This window comes from Ascaphus truei, chromosome 6 (assembly GCF_040206685.1).
Source record: "Ascaphus truei isolate aAscTru1 chromosome 6, aAscTru1.hap1, whole genome shotgun sequence".
NCBI lineage: Eukaryota > Metazoa > Chordata > Amphibia > Anura > Ascaphidae > Ascaphus > Ascaphus truei.
This window is the reverse complement of record NC_134488.1, coordinates 32,192,454-32,215,800: the sequence shown is the minus strand read 5'-3', so window position 1 is coordinate 32,215,800 and position 23,347 is coordinate 32,192,454. Positions and strand designations below refer to the sequence as shown.

General features: G+C 48.0%; 3 protein-coding genes across 9 annotated transcripts in view; 1 reads left to right on the top strand and 2 right to left on the bottom strand.

The window, feature by feature from the left end:
* CTPS1 (CTP synthase 1) overlaps nucleotides 1-22,120 on the top strand; it is a 35,480-nt gene extending 13,360 nt beyond the window's left edge. For 2 of the 5 annotated variants that reach the window (XM_075603856.1, XM_075603855.1), the window contains exons 16-19: nucleotides 3,416-3,512; nucleotides 7,599-7,743; nucleotides 10,638-10,726; nucleotides 22,066-22,120. In XM_075603856.1, coding sequence (XP_075459971.1) covers nucleotides 3,416-3,512; nucleotides 7,599-7,743; nucleotides 10,638-10,726; nucleotides 22,066-22,097 — 363 coding nt within the window. In that variant the 3' untranslated portion in view covers nucleotides 22,098-22,120. Of the gene's footprint in view, nucleotides 1-371; nucleotides 464-3,415; nucleotides 3,513-7,598; nucleotides 7,744-10,637; nucleotides 10,727-11,272; nucleotides 12,291-22,065 lie in introns of those variants that run through there. The other 3 variants (XM_075603858.1, XM_075603857.1, XM_075603859.1) reach the window with 3 other exon arrangements.
* On the bottom strand, nucleotides 12,221-18,445 carry LOC142496845 (uncharacterized). Its single transcript, XM_075603867.1, has 4 exons — nucleotides 16,793-18,445; nucleotides 15,055-15,220; nucleotides 13,030-13,173; nucleotides 12,221-12,732 (listed from the first exon to the last, which is right to left on the bottom strand). The coding sequence occupies exons 1-4, from the start codon at nucleotides 16,954-16,956 to the stop codon at nucleotides 12,577-12,579; spliced, it is 630 nt and encodes a 209-aa protein (XP_075459982.1). The 5' UTR covers nucleotides 16,957-18,445; the 3' UTR covers nucleotides 12,221-12,576.
* The window catches only part of SCMH1 (Scm polycomb group protein homolog 1), a 55,909-nt gene continuing 51,407 nt past the window's right edge, over nucleotides 18,846-23,347 (bottom strand). For 2 of the 3 annotated variants that reach the window (XM_075603852.1, XM_075603854.1), the window contains 5 exons: nucleotides 22,802-22,984; nucleotides 22,150-22,281; nucleotides 21,322-21,522; nucleotides 20,679-20,821; nucleotides 18,846-19,398 (listed from right to left, as the gene is read on the bottom strand). In XM_075603852.1, coding sequence (XP_075459967.1) covers nucleotides 19,273-19,398; nucleotides 20,679-20,821; nucleotides 21,322-21,522; nucleotides 22,150-22,281; nucleotides 22,802-22,984 — 785 coding nt within the window. In that variant the 3' untranslated portion in view covers nucleotides 18,846-19,272. The remainder of the gene's footprint in view (nucleotides 19,399-20,678; nucleotides 20,822-21,321; nucleotides 21,523-22,149; nucleotides 22,282-22,801; nucleotides 22,985-23,347) is intronic. The other variant, XM_075603853.1, reaches the window with a different exon arrangement.

Here is a 23,347-nt window from a genome sequence, read left to right as displayed (position 1 = left end):
GCATTGACGGAAAAATAAAAATACTAACTACTGATCTGTAACCCCTTAATCACATTGGCAGTTTAGTATGGAAATTAAGGGGTTAACCCCTCCCGCCAACCACCTGGTGGCCTAAAACACATCCCCCCCTTCCCCGGGCAACTACCCTCACTTCCTCTACCCATTGATTGGCACTGTGGTAAACCATGCACACATTATGGGAAAGCTAAAACATTTGCCAAAAAATGAATTGATAAGCACATTGACTGCCTATACTCTCAAAGGGGCATATATAAACACATTACCAGTCAATGGGCATCCTAAAAAAAATGCACAAATAAAATCCAATGTTACCGTTGCTGGGATGAAGATACATCCTCCTCATCCAACAGCTGCACCAACTCTTGCCCCATGACGCAATGATCCTCAGTAGCCTGATGTGCAGACGGTTCATGGTCCTCGTTTGCTTGAAGAGGAGTCTCTGGTGAGTACAGTAGTTCTTCTAGAGGGGGTGGGTGAAGGGGGTAGTTTCCCCGGGGTGGGTGGTTAGGCCTCGGGTGGGTAGTGGGTGGGGGTTACTACTGCTAAAGTATTGAAGGGCTTTACGGCTCCCTCAACCTTTCCGGTAGGCCTAACCACCCACCCTGGAGCAGCTACCCCTTCAACCCACCCCCTCTGCCCACAATAAGCCAGGTACTTGGGTTTAACCCCCTTCATTGCCTTAACCGCTAAGGTAGTGAAGCTGCTTTTATTTATGCATGTATGTATGGGGTGCCGGTATCTCTCTGTATTGTTTAAATGTACCGGTCACGTGACGCAGGACATTTAAACATTGCGCAGATACTGGGGCCTGTAACTCTGGAAGTAGAGGATCCCGGAGCTGAAATGAATGCAGTTCAGCAAAGGAGACCTCACACTTCAATACAGTGTTATTAAGCTTTAATTAAAGCCACGCGCTTGCCTGTTGGAGGCACGCAGGGAGAGTGACTGATTGGGTCTCGCTCTTACTGTGCTTCTTACAGACAGGTGCAGCCCGGTGGGATTCACACAGCTGGGGACCCATTCAGAAGCAGGGCACCCCTCTTTGTTAATCCTGATGGGCCATTACCCCCTGCCATGCACTCCGCCGCGGACGGTTAAGTTACATGCTCTGCGGCAGCTGATTGATAGGAATGGCTGCATCCGTACATTGTATATGGTCAATTATTGCACTATATCACGTGTGTGTGTGTGCGTCCGTCTCCTCCTTACCGTGCACCTCACGTCTGGAACAACTCCCCGAGGCTCTCAAAGCTGCCACCAGAATAAGTAATTTCAAGACTTCAACTGTTGTATGTCTTTATTTATATAGCGCCATTAATGTACATAGCGCTTCACAGTAGTAATACACCTGACAATCATATAAATAACAAATAATACAAATATCAAAACATGGGAATAAGTGCTTCAGACATAAAAGTAACATTGTAGAAGAGGAGTCCCTATCTAATTTTTGGGGAGAACGTACAGAGATGGTAGGAGGGAATTCTGGTAAGTGCGTCTGCAGGGGGCCAACATTTATGTATCGTGTCTAGTATTATCCACAGTGCTATTCATATGCTTCTTTAAGCAGGTGGGTCTTAAGGTGGGTCTTAAAGGTGGATAGAGAGGGTGCTAGTCGGGTATTGAGGGGAAGAGCATTCCAGAGGTGTGGGGCAGTCAGTGAGAAAGGTTTAAGGCGGGAGAGGGCTTTAGATACAAAGGGGGTAGAGAGAAGATATCCTTGTGCAGAACGCAAGAGTCTGGATGGTGCATAACGAGAAATTAGGGCTGAGATGTAAGGAGGGGCAGAAGAGTGTAAAGCTTTAAAAGTGAGGAGGAGAATTAAGTGTGTGATACGGGATTTGATCGGAAGTCAGGAGAGGGATTTCAGGAGGGGAGACGCGGAGACAGATTTAGGAAAGAGTAGAGTGATTCTGGCAGCAGTGTTTAGGATAGATTGTAGGGGAGACAGGTGAGAGGCAGGAAGGCCGGACAGCAGGAGGTTACAGTAATCAAGACGGGAGAGAATGAGGGCCTGAGTCAGAGTTTTAGCAGTCGAGCAACAGAGGAAAGGGCGTATCTTTGTAATATTACGGAGGAAAAAGCGACAGGTTTTAGAAATGTTTTGAATGTGAGAGGAGTCGAGTGTGACCCCTAGGCAGCGTGCTTGGGCTACTGGGTGGATGATGGTACTTCCAACAATAAGGCTTGCTCTATAGTAGGTGCGGGCGCGCCTGTGCGAAGGCGCGTGCACGTGACGCACACTTTTTGTGTGTATGGTCCGTGCTGCCGGGAGCGACGTGTGTTATTAATTATATATATATATATATATATATATATATTTTTTTTTAAAGACCCGGTAAGAATAAATTTATCTATTAATAGCCTCCCTGCGACTGCACTGCTCCTCCCAGCATGGGGGAGCTGGCTCTGGTGAAGCAGTGCACTGCGCCCCTCCCATACACTGTAACGTTATGACTGTGGGATCAGTGCAGGTTCTGAGACTTTTTTTTTATGTGCTGCATGAAATCCCATATTTTGTGGATATAGGGTATTTCATATCCACCTATTACATGAAAGATTAGGGATTCCAGGTAGAGGCTACATGAGGCACTTGTTCCGCCTTGCCCCCCTTAACATGTCACCTTGCCCCCTGAACATTATATATATATATATATATATATATATATATATATATATATATATATAACGGCAGCGTGCGAATACTTACTTTTTGAGTCTTCCCCGCTATCGCCCGGCTCCACGCTCACTGCCGTGCGCGCGCAGCCCTAGCATGTAATGGCTGGCTAACGGCCAACTATAAGTGCAGCGCACACGCGGCACAGCAAGTGCGCCCACTATATTACAGGCCTTATGTGGATGGAGGTAGTAAGGCCAGGTTTGGGAGGAAGTATGGTGAGCTCCGTTTTTTTGCCATGTAAAGTTTAAGTCGGCAGAGGGCCATCCAGGATGATATCGCAGATACTTTGGTCTATACAGCAGGTGTAAAGTCAGGGGTTGAAAGGTAAATGTGTGTTTGTTCTTGTTTGTAACGGTTACATACGTCCATAACATATATTAGCCCTAACTGTCCACGAAATGTCTGTATTATGTCCTGGTAAAACATTTGTATTACCCATGAGTGTTACTGGATTAAATCCCCTCACAGGGGGTATTTATGGAACATGGAATGTCTCAGGTTTTCTTCAGATTGTTGTAAAAAAAAAAAAAAAAAAAAAAAAAAAAAAATAATAATAATAATCACTAAATGTATGTATGTATGTTAGTTGATGGAGGTGTCCATGGTGTTTTTTTTTGTGTGTGTGCCCCCTCCCCCCGCGTAATCGTAGCTTCCTAAATCCCAGTCCCTGCCGCCACGTGCCCATTGACCTGTTGTGACGTCTCTCTCGTGCAGGTGAATCCAGAGCTGAGACGTGCGCTGGAGGAGAGAGGCTTGAAGTTTGTAGGACAGGATGTAGAAGGGGAGCGGATGGAGGTATTAGAGTTGGAAGGTACGAGCTCAAGTGTCACATGTACCAAGCTAAATATTAAAACGACAGTCCCTAATTCAGGGTGCAGCTGATCTGCCATTCGGCCTTTGTGGCACCCCCACGTCCCAAGATATTTGGGTGAGGTCATCAGTAGAGGAACGCTGACGGTACAACTTTCTAATGTCTGCCAGAGTGATGATTGCTCTGGAGGCCATACTGTGTGTCCCGTGGAGAAGCTAATTGGGTTGCTTGGAGGGATATGACGTGACATAACATATCACAGTGTATCATGGTTCAGAGTATTTTTGTTATCAACATATGTATAGATTAGAACAGGGGTGCGCAAACTTTAAGTCGCGCTCGCTCCCCTGCTCTCTTACCGGCTCTCCAGCATCTCATCCCTGTGGCGTCGGGTTGTCACGTCATGCCAACGCGGTGTCTTGTCACCATGTTGCCACCATCAGAAGATGCAGGAGGAGAAGCCGGAGAGGAGGTAAGAGACAGGCAGTGCTTATAGTCCTGGCGACAGCGTGCAGCCGCAAAGCAAGTACTCGCAGTCCGTCGTGGGCGCGACAGCGCTGCACAGCGATGTTCCGGTCGCAATCGCTGACGTCAAACACTTTTTTTTTTTTCCCCAGAGATCGCAGTGTGACGTGAGCGGTTGAGCCAATGAGGGCAAACTGCTCACGGCCACGCCTCCGGTCGCCCTCTGTACAGATGCCTGCACTATAGCGACTGCTGCCGTCGCTGTAGCCAGGACTATAAGTGCGCGGGCGTGCTTCGGCATGCTCCTTAGAAAATGTTGCGCCCCCCAGTTTGCGCTTGAAGGGTTAGATTACCTGTCTAAAAATAAGTGCTTCAGTCCATAGAGCAGGGGGCGCCAACTCCAGTCTTCAAGGGCCATCAACAGGGCAGGTATTAAGGATATCTCTGCTTAAGAACAAGTGGCTGTCGTTGATTGAGCCACCGGTGCTGAAGCAGGTATATCCTTAAAACCTGACCTGTTGGTGACCTTTGGAGACTGGAGTTGACTACCCCTGCCATAGACGGTAGAACTTTTGCACCTCCAAGCTTCCTGTGTTTAGCTGGAACGTTAAACGGGTAACCAGCCGCAAAACCTCATTAAACCATTACAACATGGGGAAAATCAGATTACAAGTTAATTAATATACTTGGTAAGACCATGTGTGAGGAACCCAGCAGCTCTCTGTGCTTGGGTTATAGGAAGACCATGCGTGATGAACCCAGCAGCTCTCTGTGCTTGGGTTAGTAAGACCATGTGTGAGGAACCCAGCAGCTCTCTGTACTTGGGTTATAGGAAGACCATGTGTGAGGAACCCAGCAGCTCTCTGTGCTTGGGTTATAGTAAGACCATGCGTGAGGAACCCAGCAGCTCTCTGTGCTTGGGTTAGTAAGACCATGTGTGAGGAACCCAGCAGCTCTCTGTACTTGGGTTATAGGAAGACCATGTGTGAGGAACCCAGCAGCTCTCTGTACTTGGGTTATAGGAAGACCATGTGTGAGGAACCCAGCAGCTCTCTGTGCTTGGGTTATAGTAAGACCATGTGTGAGGAACCCAGCAGCTCTCTGTGCTTGGGTTAGTAAGACCATGTGTGAGGAACCCAGACGCTCTCTGTACTTGGGTTATAGGAAGACCATGCGTGAGGAACCCAGCAGCTCTCTGTGCTTGGGTTATAGGAAGACCATGCGTGAGGAACCCAGCAGCTCTCTGTGCTTGGGTTAGTAAGACCATGTGTGAGGAACCCAGACACTCTCTGTACTTGGGTTATAGGAAGACCATGCGTGAGGAACCCATCAGTTCTCTGTGCTTGGGTTATAGGAAGATCATGCATGAGGAACCCAGCAGCTCTCTGTGCTTGGCTTAGTAAGACCATGTGTGAGGAACCCAGCAGCTCTCTGTGCTTGGGTTATAGTAAGACCATGTGTGAGGAACCCAGCAGCTCTCTGTGCTTGGGTTAGTAAGACCATGTGTGAGGAACCCAGACGCTCTCTGTACTTGGGTTATAGGAAGACCATGCGTGAGGAACCCAGCAGCTCTCTGTGCTTGGGTTATAGGAAGACCATGCGTGAGGAACCCAGCAGCTCTCTGTGCTTGGGTTAGTAAGACCATGTGTGAGGAACCCAGACACTCTCTGTACTTGGGTTATAGGAAGACCATGCGTGAGGAACCCATCAGTTCTCTGTGCTTGGGTTATAGGAAGATCATGCATGAGGAACCCAGCAGCTCTCTGTGCTTGGCTTAGTAAGACCATGTGTGAGGAACCCAGCAGCTCTCTGTGCTTGGGTTAGTAAGACCATGTGTGAGGAACCCAGCAGCTCTCTGTACTTGGGTTATAGGAAGACCATGTGTGAGGAACCCAGCAGCTCTCTGTACTTGGGTTATAGGAAGACCATGTGTGAGGAACCCAGCAGCTCTCTGTGCTTGGGTTATAGTAAGACCATGTGTGAGGAACCCAGCAGCTCTCTGTGCTTGGGTTAGTAAGACCATGTGTGAGGAACCCAGACGCTCTCTGTACTTGGGTTATAGGAAGACCATGCGTGAGGAACCCAGCAGCTCTCTGTGCTTGGGTTATAGGAAGACCATGCGTGAGGAACCCAGCAGCTCTCTGTGCTTGGGTTAGTAAGACCATGTGTGAGGAACCCAGACACTCTCTGTACTTGGGTTATAGGAAGACCATGCGTGAGGAACCCATCAGTTCTCTGTGCTTGGGTTATAGGAAGATCATGCATGAGGAACCCAGCAGCTCTCTGTGCTTGGCTTAGTAAGACCATGTGTGAGGAACCCAGCAGCTCTCTGTGCTTGGGTTAGTAAAACCATGTGTGAGGAACCCAGCAGCTCTGTGTACTTGGGTTAGTAAGACCATGTGTGAGGTTAGTAAGACCATGTGTGAGGAACCCAGCAGCTCTCTGTACTTGGGTTAGTAAGACCATGTGTGAGGAACCCAGACGCTCTCTGTACTTGGGTTATAGGAAGACCATGCGTGAGGAACCCAGCAGCTCTCTGTGCTTGGGTTATAGGAAGACCATGCGTGAGGAACCCAGCAGCTCTCTGTGCTTGGGTTAGTAAGACCATGTGTGAGGAACCCAGCAGCTCTCTGTGCTTGGGTTAGTAAGACCATGTGTGAGGAACCCAGCAGCTCTCTGTACTTGGCTTAGTAAGACCATGTGTGAGGAACCCAGCAGCTCTCTGTGCTTGGGTTAGTAAGACCATGTGTGAGGAACCCAGCAGCTCTCTGTACTTGGGTTAGTAAGACCATGTGTGAGGAACCCAGCAGCTCTCTGTACTTGGGTTAGTAAGACCATGCGTGAGGAACCCAGCAGCTCTCGGTGCTTGGGTTACTTGGTAAGACCATGCGTGAGGAACCAAGGTCTCTGTGTCTCCTTGCCCAGACAAATTCTATCAGTCAAAAATATTATCTAGTTCTCCATCATTTTATTTTTTTTTTTTTCAACCCAAGAGATACCGATTCACAATGTTTGTATCCAAGTCTTTGGGATTGTAAAGACAATGTTGCAATATGTCTCTCTGGCTTTAAAGAATTTAGCCCCTGCCTTCTGTGTCTTGGAGTGAGTTCATCCTCTCCATTCGTAATATAAAATAAATCTTATCCTGCCAGTCCTGTTTCCAGTAACATCAAATTGTTTTTAGGGTAGTCTAAGAGATTTTTCACTATTTTCAGGGGGCTTCCGTTTCTCTTCTTCACATTTGTGCAGATTCTGAGAATAATGAACTGCTCTTAATGCCTATAACAGCCCATTTATGTGAGATGTTCTGCTAGGGAGATATCATGCTTCTAACACCCCCCCTCCTCCATACAGCAGAGAATTGGGGTAGGATTCTCCTGTAGTGATATTATTCTAGTCTATTGATGGGGCCGTAATAACAGAAGCGGGGAGAAAACGACCTTCCAGAAATGACCAAACTGGCTACACCATAATGAAACAAAAGATGGTGAGCCTTATAGATCAAACGTCCTATACACGCAGAGTAAAAGGAAAAGAACAGCTGTAATCTGCAAATATGTCATTCAGTAAAAGGGTGAGAAATTGAATGCATCTTTCTTTCTCTGGTTTCGCCTCGTACAGATCATCCGTATTTTGTCGGCGTTCAGTATCATCCCGAATTCACTTCCCGGCCCATCAAACCCTCCCCTCCATACTTTGGCCTGCTCCTGGCTTCCGCGGGGAGGCTCACCCAGTATTTAGAGAGAGGCTGCAGACTCTCCCCCAGGTAAGAGGATCCAGCGACACAAGTCTGCACCACGGTCATTCATAGGCAATTGGAGTGCCCTTTTTATAGTGCCGATTATCAGCGCAGGAGGATGCAACAGCAGGCTGCTGAAAACCCCAATTCTGCTTCCCAAAAAGTTACTGCTGTGTTGAAACACTAATATTAGTGACCGTTCCTTCTAGAACCAAAATGAACCCATGAAAGTGACTTTGTTTTTTTTTAAGTGTTTAAAATCGGGGTGATCCACACATTTTCAGGAGAAAAAAAAGCTGTGTGTGCTGTGCACGCGCATAGTAAGTGAAACTTCTTTGACTTTTGTCACAGAAATTGTATTTGTGTTGGTGATGTTTTAATTAAAAATCAAAATACAATTTCATTGACAAAACGCAAATAAATTTGACTTAGAATGCGCGTCCTCGGCACACATGCCCTGTATTAGCTATTTGCACTAAGTGTGAATTCCTCGTGTGTGCGGGTGACTGAGTGTGTGACTGCGACTGCGTGTGACTGCGACGGTGATTGTGCGGGTCACTGCGTGTGCGGGTGAGTGTGCAGGTGACTGACTGCGTGTGAGTGTGCGTGTGACTGTGTGACTGTGTGTGCGTGTGACTGTGTGTGCGTGTGACTGTGTGTGCGTGTGACTGTGTGTGCGCGTGTGACTGTGTGACTGTGTGCGCGTGTGACTGTGTGTGCGTGTGACTGTGTGTGCGTGTGACTGTGTGTGCGTGTGACTGTGTGTGCGTGTGACTGTGTGTGCGTGTGACTGTGTGTGCGTGTGACTGTGTGTGCGTGTGACTGTGTGTGCGTGTGACTGTGTGTGCGTGTGACTGTGTGTGCGTGTGACTGTGTGTGCGTGTGACTGTGTGTGCGTGTGACTGTGTGTGCGTGTGACTGTGTGTGCGTGTGACTGTGTGTGCGTGTGACTGTGTGTGCGTGTGACTGTGTGTGCGTGTGACTGACTGTGCGTGTGACTGACTGTGCGCGCGTGTGACTGTGACTGTGCGCGCGTGTGACTGTGACTGTGCGCGCGTGTGACTGTGACTGTGTGCGCGTGTGACTGTGACTGTGTGCGCGTGTGACTGTGTGCGCGTGTGACTGTGTGCGCGTGTGACTGTGCGCGTGTGACTGTGTGCGTGTGTGACTGAGATGTGTTTTACAAATAGTCTCACCCTTTATATTCTGCATGAATACACCATGTTTGTAAAATTAGTACCATTATTATAGTGTCCTTTGCTCAAATAACTGTGCTCTCTCTTGCACTCAAGCACAGCACCACTGAGGTTGTATTAGTACTGTGACCACAGCATTTTACAATCTGATATATTGCTGACTTTGTATAGATCAGATATTTCCAGTACACAGAAGAATGTTATATTTCATTTGGGTTGACAGTTGAGATTTGTCATACAGATACCTTGCTATTTCCTTATCCCTGAGTATTTACTAGCACTGAGATTTCCAGTGTTTAGTGTGTCCTGTTTGACAGTCTTTAATTGTTCTGCTGAAGGCTCATGCCAGTCTGGATGGTTCCTTCAGTGGATATTAGCAGAGAGCACAGGACACCAGGAGCTGCATGCAGCTATATCTCACCATCAGAAGCAGCATCGGCAGCATTTGACACTGACTGTACCTTATTCATACACACACACACACACACAGGCACTGAACGGCTGGCTGCAAGGGCAGGGAATGCACATCCACTTCTGCCCTGTCCTGCTACTCGCTGCACACACAGAATCACTAGGACTGTGATGTTTTCAATGTGATGTCCCTCTCCCCAGCCTATTCTTCCTTTTGATATCCTTTAATGTGGACATCGTTGCCAGGTCCGATCTCCTCCCTCCCTCCTCCCTCCTCCCTTCCTGTCCATCGGCAATTCAGCATGTCAGCGACACACTGCTCTGCTTCCTCTTGGTTACCCTCCATGATCCCTGGGCTCCTCTCCTCTGGCCCCGGCAGCGCTCAGTCAGCGGGACACAGGGAAGGGGAGGGAGGTGAGAGGCTGAGCAGCGGCTCACTGAGTCTGATTTAAAATCCCCGCGCTTGCTACACCTTTCAATCTAGCACCGGAAGCTCTGCGGCAGCCATCTTGCTATACCCATGGCAGCTGACGTGTGGGGGGTAACGGCGGCCGTTAGGACCGCCGCATGTCACAGCGGGTGTGTGGGGGGGGGAGCGGTGGCTGTTAGGAGCGGCGGCGGCGATAGGGTCACAGTAGATGCGAGGGGGGGGGCCGTGACGTCACTTCCGTTTCACATTTCGCCCCCAACTCTCCCGTTTTACTCAATCAGAATAGGTGCCACTAAAGAAGTTTCACTTCAAAAAATAAGCTGCAATTCGTAAGTATTTTTAAATCCTGTTTTAAAGTCTCGTTGTAATCGTGTTGCGCTGATTTCCGCGGGCTGCTCCCTTTTTGTTCGCCGTTACATTCATTTGCACAGGTGGGAGCTCGCACCCCCTGTTCTCCCAGTCCCATTTACCTTGTCTGACCGAGACAGGGCAGAATTGGGGTTGGACAAATGGACACAGTAATACTCCATTTCTTGTCTGAAGGTTTCACAGCATTGGCTGAACCTGGCCCCAAAAGAGCACCACAACAGGTCCTATAGGTGTATATACGTACGTGCAACTACTTACCTCATTATGGGCACATTACGGTGCAGATATAAATGAGCGAGGAGGGCTGCTGAGATTTCAAGGTTGGCGATTGCGGCTGCATTGGATGGCCTGGTTCTGAGACCGTGCATAGCAGCCGCCCTAGTGAAGAGTCCCCGCCATCATTATGTTACATTAGTAGAGGTGAAGCATCTGGAAGGTGTGACCGCGGTGTTTGCCAATCACGGGCTGTGCTTCCGCTGTGTAATGTGGTTGTGTTTTTTTGCTAATCCTCGCAGGGACACGTACAGCGACAGAAGCGAAAGCAGCTCTCCGGATACAGAGATCGCAGAATTCAAATCACTCGCCATAAATACCGAATCGCAAGGTAATGCAGGGAGTTTGTGTTCCACCTCTCTGGGCGCTCCTGCTATTGTGTGTGTGTGTGTGTGTGTGTGTGTGTGTGTGTGTGTGTGTGTGTGTGTGTGTGTGTCATGATCCAAATGTCTTTGCAGTGATCTCTGAGCATCTTGTAACCATCGTTAAATCTATGGCTATATATTTGTTTAACGCGTGGGTATGTTGGTGTGTACATTATAATATAAATACTATACAGCAGGGGAGTGCAACATTTTCTGGGGGGTGGCGCGGCGCTTACAGAGGCCCCGCGCTCTTTCCCAAAGCATTTAAATGAAATGCCGGTGGAGCGCGTGAGGCCTCTGTAACTCACCTGGTCTCACTATGGCAACGCGGCGTCAAATGACTTCGTCAGAAACCAGCAGAGAAGGGGGGGGGGGAGGGAGAGCAGGCGGGGGGGCAGACTAAAAAAATTGCGCCCCCCCCCCCCCTGCTTTACACAATTGTGTGTGTGTGTGTGTGTGTGTGTTACTGTTACATATCCTGTATGTGTAATTGTGTATGTCTCCCAATCTAGGTCCCTCTTGAAGTAGAAGCCTCTGCCACATACATTGCTTTCACCAGTTCTGTTTTTAGGATCGCCCATATTACAAATATTTCCTCTCCTTCTGCCGCCCGGGTCCCCTCCCTTATGCCGTCTCTGGCTGTTGAAATCAGTGTTATTTAACCCATTCACTGCCATCGGGAGCCCGCAACCCCCTGCTGTGCAATGTGCCACTGGCCCCTCTGCTGTTAAAGCAGAGACATTTTTCATGCCACCCTTTTATAGACTGTGTGACACGTCTCCTGCCTTGAAACCAAACATGCTGCATTATAAAGCAATACTGTGTATATACTTGTAGCGACGGGAAAGCTTTTTTTTTTTTTTTTAATTTAAAGACCTGAAAAATGTTCCCTCGAGGGTCAGCGCCATGTAGGAGCAAAGTGACCCAATGACCGCGCCATTTTTAATGGGTTACAGGGTCGGTGCCACGTCGGCGCAAAAAGACTGACGTGGTTTAATGGTCGAAGGGTCAATTTGACCCACATGGGGCTGACCCTTTTAACGGAGCAATCCAGACATCGCAGCTGCCTGCTCTACCATCCGCCTCGTTATTGGCGTGGGCACTGCTCTTGGGTCTGATGCCATGTCAAATCAGCAAAGCAGAACTGGCACGGTCCTCATGCCACTAGAGAAACCACTGTTTGGGAGGCTCCGCTCAAGTGGGTCCAGTCTGTGAATGGGTTGTTGCCTCTGCACTTACCTCAACTTCGCTCTACCCAAGCTGCTCTAACCATGAACTAGAACAATATACTGCAAGAGCCTGTTCTGTTTGGGGTCCAGAGTGAAGGGCGGCGTTTCTCAAGATGCTTTAACCCCTATGCCACAAAAATGCATACAGGGGGGGGGGGTGTGGCATTTATTTGCTTAAATAATGTTTTGTTTGTTTAATACCAAAAACATGATTTTGTTCCCACTCCCCTGCATTCAACAGATACTGGTAAAGTATTCGATGCTGTTAAAATGTGTGAAGATTAAAACGGCCTTCTGATTAGCGAGTTTGTGGTGGGCTGTGTTTTTACAAATACAATTGCTGACGTTTTGTGTGGGTGACGTCTGTCCCTGGGGTGTGACAGCAGAGACCTGTGGCCCATGAAGTCTGTCCCTCCACCCTGCAGTGTCACACAGGCAGAAGGGAGATTTGGGTAATGGTTTGCCCCTCCCAATGCAGAGTGCCAGACAGAAGGGGGCTGTAGCCCAGCCATTTCGATCACAGCTAACATCTCAGCAGCGCATGCATGGTGTTCCTTTTATTGTAACAGGCTGTGCAATGTGTGCGCTCACATGGTGATACACGCCTTACTTTGCACCTTCGGGCTGTTGGCGATCTGTCTCTGCTGCTCCTCCAGGGAGCGGATGTGCTGCTGAAGACTCGCTTTCTCCTTCAGCAGTACGTCCATCGTTTCCTCCCGCTTCTTCAGCTCTGTTGTCCATTTCTGGGGTGAGGAAACAAAAATAAATGAACCCATTCATTGCCAGAGGGACTACCAGTACAATACACACAATGTCATGGAGACTGACTGTGCGTGTAGGTAATAGGTCCATTATATCACCATTTCACCCTGCGACAAACTACATGGGCCATTGGTGGGGTGGGGTGGGGTGGACAGTATGTCCCCATAGCTTCCCTTGTTCTTTGTTACCCTGCAGTAGAAGTGACAGACTCTGAGAGCCATAGGTCTCTTCTGTCACCATTACTCCATAGCCCCCCACACACCTTGTCACTTCCTCACCTTCCTACACCACTCCTGCACCGCACTTCCTGTCAGTGGCCCCTCCACGCTGCCATCTCGCCGCAGATATACTTTGCCTTTGTCCGTCTCATAGAGCATGGGCTCCGCCTGCTGCTGGCACGGGTGAACCGTTAGCCTCATCACCTTTAGAAACAGACCAGAGTCCCCGGCTTTCACTACTGGGATAAAACCAAGGCTGTACGACTCCGGAAACACCGGCGGCCTGAACCCTTTAAAGATGGAATCCGCCAGCACTCGTATCCGATCCACATCTCTGTGGTCAAGCTCCAGTCCCACCACCACCCCGGTGTCCTCCACCCCCACATACAGACTGCCCCCCTCGCTGTTGAGGAAGGCGCACACGTGTTTGCGCATATACTCTTTCAGAGTCGTGTACATACACTCCCCTGGCCCCCGTTTGTACTCCACGTTCCTTGTCTCGCTACCCATCAAAGCTCCGTAAAAGAGACGCTCTTGTCTCAGGATCTGTTGCCTCTCAATGGCCCCTTCTGACTTAGTCGCGGCCAGTATGGCGGCCGCGCGCTCTTCCGCAGTTGGCGGCTTATCTGTGAGAGTAATACCATTCGGCTGCTTATGCGCGGCCTCTTCCTGTGCACGCTCTCTGCCGTGGGTTGCCTGGGGGGGTAGGGATTGGTCTGTCACCCACTTCTGGCAGAAACAAAGTTGCAAAACATTTCCTAGTTATAAGGGATTTTCCAATTGGAGACACCTCAAAATTCTGGTTCCCGAAATCCTAATCTGTTTGATACCGTTCAGTGTAAGTGGTGTTTTTTTTTTTTTTACATCTTGGGTGAATTTTGCCAGAAAACCGCTTTTCAATTTATTACCCGCAGGTTGGAAAATTACCATTAACCCTTCTGCTGTGGCCGTTTAAAAAAAAAAATAATAATAATAATAATTGAACCATGTATTTAGAAACAAAATCCCTAATTTCAGTTTGGCTACCATAGGAGTTTTTTTTTTTAATGTAGGCAATTTGAGGTATATGTTGCTGCAATGTACAATCCATCGGCAAAACACCGGGAGGGGGAGGGGGACCAACGGAAATACATTGTGATTAGAAGTTTTGATGTGCTCCTCCAGGGGTGGCCAACTCTCTCCTGCTCAAGGACCACCACCAGGTGTGGGGTAGTCTGGATCTCACAGGTGGCTCAGTTGGAGATTGAGCCACCTGTGCTGAAGACTGGATATCCTGAAAACCTGACCTGTTGATGGACCTAGAGGACTGGAGTTTGCCGCCTCTGCATTACTTCGTTTTCTTCATGTTTACTTCTAATGTACAAAAGGTTTTCATTTGGACTTGCCGGATTTTTGGTGGCACAAATACTAGATAAAAATGAGTGCCATACAGAGATGCAGAATTGGATACATTTCCATTATTTCTTTGTTTTATTTTTTTTAATCGTTTCCGGTCTATTAGACCAGGGGGGCGCAAACTTTTTTCCCTGCGCCCCCCTGCCGGCTGTCCCCTCACTCCCGCGCCCCCCTCCCAACCCCAACTTACCCGCGCTCCGGCGTAATGACGTCACGTTGCCATAGCAATGTGACGTCACATGACCTCGCAGCGTCATTTTGACGCCGCATTGCCATGGCAACACAGGGAGGACGCCGCCGGAGCCATGGTAAGTTAGGTTTACAGAGGCCCTGCAGCTCCCCCGGCACTTATTTAAGTGCCTTCGTGAAGCGCGCGGGGCCTCTGTAAACCCCGCACCCCCCGTCGGCAGGGGAGTTGCGCACCGCTGTATTAGACCATTCTAATCAATTAATTTTTTTTACAATTATTATTATTACGCCTCAAATTCTGCGTCATGTAAAACGCCTTCCCGACTCCTATTGGCACTGCTCAAGTCGCAAAAAGTTGGGGCAAACGCCTTGATTTGACGTCGAGTACGACAATTTTGCCCCAAACCTTGCCTTTGCGTGATCTCCCGCGTTGGCTACGCCCTGTCGCTATCATTAATTGAAGCGAAATCCGAAAAGGTAGAAACATCTTGTTCCGCTCACCTTGATAGCGGTGAAGTTTTTGCCATCTTTCGACACGACCAGAGTTTTATCCTGCATCACCAATTCCTTGAGGAGGTCGGGATCCACAGCCGAGACGTGCCGCAGTTTTTCCGCGACAGTTTGATACGTGGTGTTTTCTCCAAGACGCACAGCGGCACAAACAAACCTGCCGAGATGTAATCATCTTGGGAAACCATGTCACATATTGTCTGGAGAGTCTCCGGACGGTTGTGGTTTTTTGTGGGTGAAGCGGGAGAGCAGTTATAATGTGGAGAGAAATGAGGGAGCAGAGAGAGGAGGAGGAGGGGGAACAACGATACACATGAGTGACCAAAGGGCAAGAGGGAGAATTTACAAGAGAGTAAGACCAGAAGAGGCGACATTACAGAAAGGAGACGGAGAGAAGGAAAGGGAACAAAGATAAATCGGAGGAGAGTGGAAGAGAAAACCAGCATAGTTACATAGATAAGGTTGAAAAAAGACACCCAGTTCAACCTATGCTAAATTTAGACGACAGATACTTTATCCTATGTTTGCACTTGCAGTATATTGATCCAGATGAAGGCCAATATGGTGATACTGAGCGTGTGGAAATGGAGTCCTTGAATATTAACTGTAATGGTTTGGCAAAAACATCCCAATTTATTCCTTGTAGATTATTCCTCCGTTTATTAAAATCTGCCATTCTAAAATGTAAAGTCTTTGTTGAACCCAAGTAAGTGGTTTTTGATAATTTACATGTTGTGATCTCTGGTAGATGTTCCCGGACTTGAATATTTGTTATTGCCTGTATTGTTTGATATTACCAAATCCAGTACTGCCCCTCTCCTGTTTGGTTCCTCGATAATTTGGGTCATGTAATTGTCTTTAAGCACCCCCAAAAAAACTGTTTCCTTTTGTTGTAATAATGCTAATCTCATAGCCCCAGTCTGTCTGGATAATTAAAATCCCCCATTATGCAAACATGACCCAGTTTTGATGCCTTCTCCATTTGCAAAAACATTTTGGCTTCCTCAATCTCACAGATATTTGGTGGTTTATAGCATATTCCCACAAACATTTTCTTTATACTTTTACCTCCACTGCTAATTTCTATCCACAAAGTCTCTACATTTTCATCATTCCCTTCATAAACATCATCCCTTATAATAGGTTTTAGATCCGGTTTAACATATAAACATACTCCACCTCCTCTTCTATTTGCTCAAGCCTTCTGAAAAAGGGAATAACCCTCTAAATTAACTGTCCAGCCGTGAGTTTCATCCCACCATGTTTCAGTAATGCCTATGATATCATACTGCTCCCTGGCAGCTATTAATTCAAGCTCCCCCATTTTAGCATGAAAGCGAAAAAGTGGCAAGTGGGATTAAAGAGTGAGAATGTAAGGGGAGAAGTGGGAAGGGAAAGAAAGTGAGGGAGAGGAGAAAATGAGAGAAGCAAAATTCATAAGAGAGAGAAGCAGAACATACGATGAAAAGGTTTATGAAGAGTTTCATGGGCAGAGAGCAAGAAAAGAAAGGAAGGATACAGAGGGGGGAAAAAGTCAAAATGAGAAGAAAAGAAAAAGGAAGTCAATATATAACAGAAGAGCGACGTAATGCCTTCATAATGATAAGCAGGCCTCTGGCAGCAAAGGGTTTGGTCTGTCACTTGGAGAAAGTGTTGGCTAAATCGGTGTTATTTGAAACTGGAATTTGTTTCCTAACCATAAGAGGCTTGTGGTCCGTGCTGTACCCACCTTCCCATCCTCTGCACCTCGATATCCTGCCTCTGGACGCTGATGCCGACACCACACAGGGCCTCTCTGAGCAGGCAGCGCAGCACCTCCGAGGTGTACAGACGGTTAAGGGGACCAACGTATACCAAGAGCGGGGTGGGGTCCTCATGGATGGGTTCCTCCATCCTTCAGACGGACCCTGTTACAGCTTCCAAAAAGTGTGTGTGTGTCTAGATACTACAATTAATTTCTGTGGGACAGCGTTCCCCTCTCTATTGTAATTCTATGCCTCTGAATATTAGTGTTCACTCTGGGGGAAATGCCGTTCTCTCTGTATAATAACGTGTAAGCTCTCTGGGGCAGGATTCCCCTCCTGTTTTGTATCTATCCCTCTATATTATAGTGTATGTTCGGTAGTGCAAAATTCCCCTCTCCATATTGTATCTTTGTTACTCCAGATTGGAGTGTAAGCTCTGCGGGGCCGGATTCCCCTCTCCCTGTATTGTATCTGTGTCCCTCTGTATATTAGTGTCTGCTCTGCAGGGCAAGGTTCTCCTTGTATTGCACCTTTATCCCTTTATATTAGTGTACTGTCTGCGGGGCAAGCTCTCCTTGCTGTATTGTATCTATATTAGAGTGCATGCTCTGTGGGGCAGAATTCCCTACTCCCAATGGTTCCCTATTGCTCTGCTGCTTTTTTGTCTATCCCGCCTGCATTTTACCTTTTATCTCAAAATGAACGCTGCATCTCTTCTCTCGGGGAGCAAGCAGTGACCGCGTCACATGGATTAGAAGGCTGTCACCTGATTGCCTCAGCAGAGCTGGAATGTGTATTTTCTGAAGAGTCCCCTATTATGATGTCACCTGCAAAGGACTGCGGTGACATCCGGCTCAGACAATCGTGGGCTTCGTCATAATGTCCTGGATTTGTATAAGATGTCGCCAATGATAATAATTCGGGAGGCCATAGGTCACATCCGTTTGTCACCCTTCCAGGGGAAGGGACAAACTGCATGGTCAATATGATGCTTCTGTCTGTGGCATCCTGTGGGGGGCCATCGGTCACTTCTGTCTGTGGTGCCCTTCCTGGGCAGGGACTGACCCATAGGTCCCTTCTGTCTGTCTCAAATGTGTTAGGAGGGATATTACCGTGACACTAAGGATGAATATTTGATGTGTCTGTGTGTGAAGGAAATTTTGAGTTCATGAGTTCGTCAACGAGCATTTGGAGGAGTGCTTAAAGATTTAGTTAGGGCATCGGCTATGGGGATGGGTTATTTGAGGCATTAGGGGAGAAGCTAGTAAAAGTCAAGGCAAGAGTTATTGGGGGGGGGCGGGGTATCTGAGCAGTTAGGGGAACAATTGTAGGAAATGGTTATAGACGAAGTTAGGAGAAGGGTTATAGGGAGGAGTTATACTTGTAATTTATATGGAAGGGTTACAGGAGCAGTCAATGGATAGTTACAGAGATCAGTTGGGGATTTGGGGAGTGGTTAGGGGAGAAATTGCTCAGCACAACATTCAATTGTGTGCATCAAAAGTTTGCATCCCTAACCTGCACCATTTCTCATCATCTCTTGGTGATATTTAAACGCACTCGATCTGAGACCTCTGTGCCATAGAGATCACCATCAGATTAAAGAAATGTAACAATCCATGCATTTCCAGCCAGCACAAAAAGATTCAAAAAGCAAAAGTAATCATACACCCTCCTTCCCCCAGAGCTTATCACAATGTTTTTTGTTTTTTTCTACACTCGATATTTATAAGCCAGAGCACTAGCAGCATAGCTGGATTTATTGATATTACATAAAGTAGTCCCTATATAAAGATTGTAAAGATAGTATTTTCTGCTGTTGACAACGAACAGCAGGTTAAAATTGCACCTTGCTTTGCACAGACATCCGGTATGTGCAAAAAGAGAAGCAGAAAATACACTGGTTTGCCAACAACTTGTGACCCATAGATAATGCCCACATTGAGAGAGGAACTGTAAGGGAGGCACTGGCCTGTGAAGTGGGAGAACTCTTAATTCAGGCCTCAAGTAACCCCAACAAAGTATTAGATTGCAAGCTCTTTTGGGCAGTGATTCATTGTGCCTACTTTATTCTACTATGTACAGCGCTGTGTGCACTGCCAGTGCTATATAAGAAAAAAGTTATTGTTTCCATTTAATAGGTGGGCGCACGTCAGGGTGGAGGGTAACCTACTTCCCCCAAAAAAGATGTTGCAACCTTCCTCCTCCCCTCCCACTGAAATATAAAGGACGAGTAGTTCAAAGGATTGGAGTGATGTTTTCTATTGAAATCTGTGGTTCTAGATGTCGTCAACGTATTGTCACCGGAATCCGTTTAAAAATCCCAAATAAAACAGTTTTCTGGCATTTTGCGTTATCCTCCTGGAGGGTAGTGTTCTAAAAAGTTACGTGAGTTTAGAGTCCCAGGTGGCATTTCTCCGTTAAAGATGGTGACCACAGGTGTGAACGGTCCTGCTAATCGTAGTCAGAACTTGCCTTGCTTCAGTTTGTCTATGTGGTGGGAGAGCTTCAGGGCAGGACCCAGCTTCAGACCCATGTACTTCATCATCATGTCACTTCGCAGGAGTAGCAATGCCTTGCCATCGATTTCCTGCGGCAGAAGGACGAGAGTAAAGTGGATAAAGGGCTACAGTATTTGGCTGAGGTATCAAGGGCCAATGGGGGGGTGGTAGAGAGCATATTTGTTTTCCCTGCAGCAACAGTAAGGCCATGCTTATAGTGCCGGCGACGTGACCGATGACGTCGCCGGCGTCACTAGCAAAAGTTGTAATTCAATTTGCAGCGACGTCGCGAGCGACAGGGTCATTGATTGGTTTACAGACAGTCACATGTGGCGACAGTCTGTAAAAAAAATCAAATTTAACCGCTTCCAAATTTTTGGTCTCTGTCGCGCTTACTATAAGCGCTGGCGACGGAGTCAATTGTTTTGTTTTGGAGCAGCGACGCCATCGCTGGTACTATAAGCGCAGCCTTAGGCAGACAGCCATGGGAGATTTGGGCAGTCTCCAGAGACTAACAAAGATCTTGGGGGTCTTCTGGTCATCCCGGAGATTATACCAGTTTGGACCTTGAGGGCCCACTAGTTGCCAGGGCTCAACAGGGATATTCCCAGCTACCCAGTGGACCAGGTCCGAGCCGAAGGGGGAAACACAACGTGGGAAGAGTAGGTCTCCCTTACCCTTCACTAGAACGGCCATTTGTTCTTTAACCTGATTTAGTCCAGAGTAAGTGAGTACTTTGGTTTTCGGTGATACCTTTTTTTTTTTGGACTAACAATTGATTACTTAATGACTTACAGAGACCCCAGGAGTTTAACACAGATGTAAAAACCAAGATAATAATCTAAGGCAGGTGAGGTAGAGAAGTCATAACAGATGGATAAAAGGGGAAAGCTCATAATGGCTGAGCCACCTGTTGTGAAACAGGGATGTCCTGAACACCTGAGCTGTTGGTGGCCCATGAAGACTGGGGTTGGCCTCCGCTGGTGTAAAGCATGTAGGACCATCCGTCAGCAGTGTGGAGGGGGGAGAAGGGTTTGGATAGTACATGAATCGATTTGAGAATTTTAAACAACCATTTTAACGATTTCCCACAGATTTCTAAAGATTTACTATTCATTAAGGATTTTAATTTGTAAGTTTTGCGGAGATGTGCAATGTTTTCCCCAAATCGGGGATAAACCTGGGTAAGAATTCACAGGATTTTTCAGGGATCTGAAAAGTGGTTGGTCTTTAAGCGTGGGCGAAGCTTATTTTTTTGTTGAGGGGATTATTGGCAAAATGTGCACATCTTTTTTCTGAAACGATCTGCACATCTTCCCCCATCTGTGCCCACGAAAGAGGTCGCAAGCTAATCGTTAACCCGACTTACGTGTTTACGGAAGAGCTCAGCGTGGGATCCCAGCTGGGGATCTGCATCTCTGACAAACTGCATGACGTCCTCCAAGCTCCACGTGGACGGGTCACGAGGTCCCTTCCGACCAGAGTCCCGGACACTCAAGTACCTGTCTGACTCTGAGGGGGGAGGGGGTCAATCAGGAGAGAGGGAGCCGTCAGGAACCAATAGTGTTGGGACATAGGACCCTTCTGTCTGTGTCAACCATCAGCAGGATGGGAGGGAGGACCAATTTATAGGACCCTACTGTCTGTAACCCTGCAGAAGGAGGAACAAATTCACGTCCTTTCTTCCTGTGTCCCCTTGCGGGTGAAGTGACAGATGTATAAGTCCGTTCTGTATGTCACTGTGTCAATCTGCAGCGAGAGATCGAGATGTATTGGACCTTCCTGACTGTAGCACATTGTGGTGGCAGAAACACACTGTCCCATAGGTTCCTTTGGTTTGTGCCACTGTATCAACCTGTGGGGGTGGGACAGACTATAGGTCCTTTTTGTCTGTGTTGCCGTGTGGATGGGGGGCGGATTCATAGAACCTTTCTGTCTGGGTCACTGTGTCACCCTGTAGTGGGAAGGACAGACTGTACGTTACACAGGTTCCTCCCGTCTACGCCACTCACCTGCCGAACTGAGCCTGCGCACGCCAGCGGTGCCCTGAGAGAGGCTGCATGGCTGGTGTAGACTCCGGTACGCTGGCGATCGATATTCTCTGGAGACTCGTCCGGGGCTTGGGGAGTTAGGGGAGTTCAACACGGCACCTACAGGGTCCAGCCGCTGCTCCATGGAGCCTGGAAGCCCTGCGTCCAGCAAAAAGGTCTCTCCTATAACCAGGGCAGGAGACAAAAATACCCTCAGCAACAACCCCCAAAATACTGCAAATACAGACAAACATACCAGTGATACCCCTAATAATGTCCCAAATACAGACAAAAGTACCACCAATAATATCACTTCTACCCCAAATGCAGTCAATAATATCCCTAATAATACCAGAAGTACAATACCCTCAATCATATCACAAGTAGCCTCAACAATACCACCAAATAATACCACAAATAAAAACATTAATACCCTCAATGGTATTCCAAATACTCCCAATAATATCACAAATACCTCCCAATAATACAACAAATACCTTCAGCAATACACAACAAAATACTACAAATACACACATATAATGGACAGGTGCGTGTGTGCGTTCGTTCGTCTGAATTCCCCTCTTCTAGCATCAATGTGACTGGTTTACAATCTGTGTTAAGCGGAAGGAAAATGATTAACAAACTTCTTCCATTTGACGCAGGAAAAGGGGAAATTATTCTGATTTTCTTTTCTTCTTGTCCCTTCTGTGTGTCGATACTTCTCAGGACGGGAAAATACCGAACCCATGTTATTTTGAGAAGAACCCCACTGCCCAGCCCCCAGGCTGTGAGAGAGAGGCCAGGACTCACCTTCTGACGCATGACAATCGTTCTTTGGTAGCTTGGGGCACAGCGGGGCATTATAGGGGGGTATTTCATGGGGGTACCTCTTGGAGCCCCTGCCTGAACCATGCAGGCTTCCCTCAACTGAGCCGCCCTTTTCTGCAGTGAAGAGAGAAGGAAAGATGTGACCCTAGCATGGTGTGTCACCCTGCAGGGGAGGGGAAAGACTCCATGTCCCACAGATCCCTTCTATCCGTGTCACCCTACTGTGAGAGGGATACTCCATGTCCCATATCTCCCTCCTGTCTGTGTCACTGTGTCACCCTGCGGGGGGAGGGACAGATTCCATGTCCCATATCTCCCTCCTGTCTGTGTCCCTGTGGGGGGAGGGACAGACTCCATGTCCCATATCTCCCTCCTGTCTGTGTCACTGTGTCACCCTGCGGTGGGAGGGACAGACTCCATGTCCCATAGCTCCATTCTGTCTGTGTAACCTTCCAGTGAGAGGGACAGACTCCATGTATCCATAGCGTCCCTCTGTCTGTGTCACCCCGCAGTGAGAGGGACAGACTCCATGTCCCGTACCCGCCTTATATCTGTGTCACCCTGCAGTTTTAAGTTACAACTAAGGGGTTCAGCACGGATCGCTGACAAAGAGGACACTGACCCTTGCTCTTACCTGCCAGATACCAGTCATTCTCGTACGTGCCGGCCTGCTGCAAAGGACTCTGGGTAAAAGGCTGGTTGCCAAACAGGTTGTCACTGCGCAGATTCCGACAGAGCTTTTCTAAGAACCGCAAGACGTAACCAATGCTGTTCACCGCAGGCAAGTTGAGCGTATGCTGCTCCCGCTCAAACACTGCTACAGGAGGGAGGAGATGACCATATTAATGAACCGCTTCAGCAGCAAAGGGGCCCCCAGCAAACCAAAGGAACTTAAAGGCACACTGCCCGGTTTATAATTCTTAATAGCTAAAGTACCCTGCTTCGAATGGGTTGCAGTAATCGCCCCAATTTCATCCCCTCACTCACAATTTTCGCCCCTCCCTGCTCTTGCTGCAGCTCTTGCTAGGTTTCCTGGTCTTGGAGCCATGTCTCTGACAGCATTAGGCTGAGCGTCTAGCCGGCGCAATTGGGCTAGCATGCGCGCGCGACAAGCACAAATTGCTTAATGTCTATGTGGCCGCCCGTAGTGCGCGCGCACGACGGAGCGCGATGGCGCAAC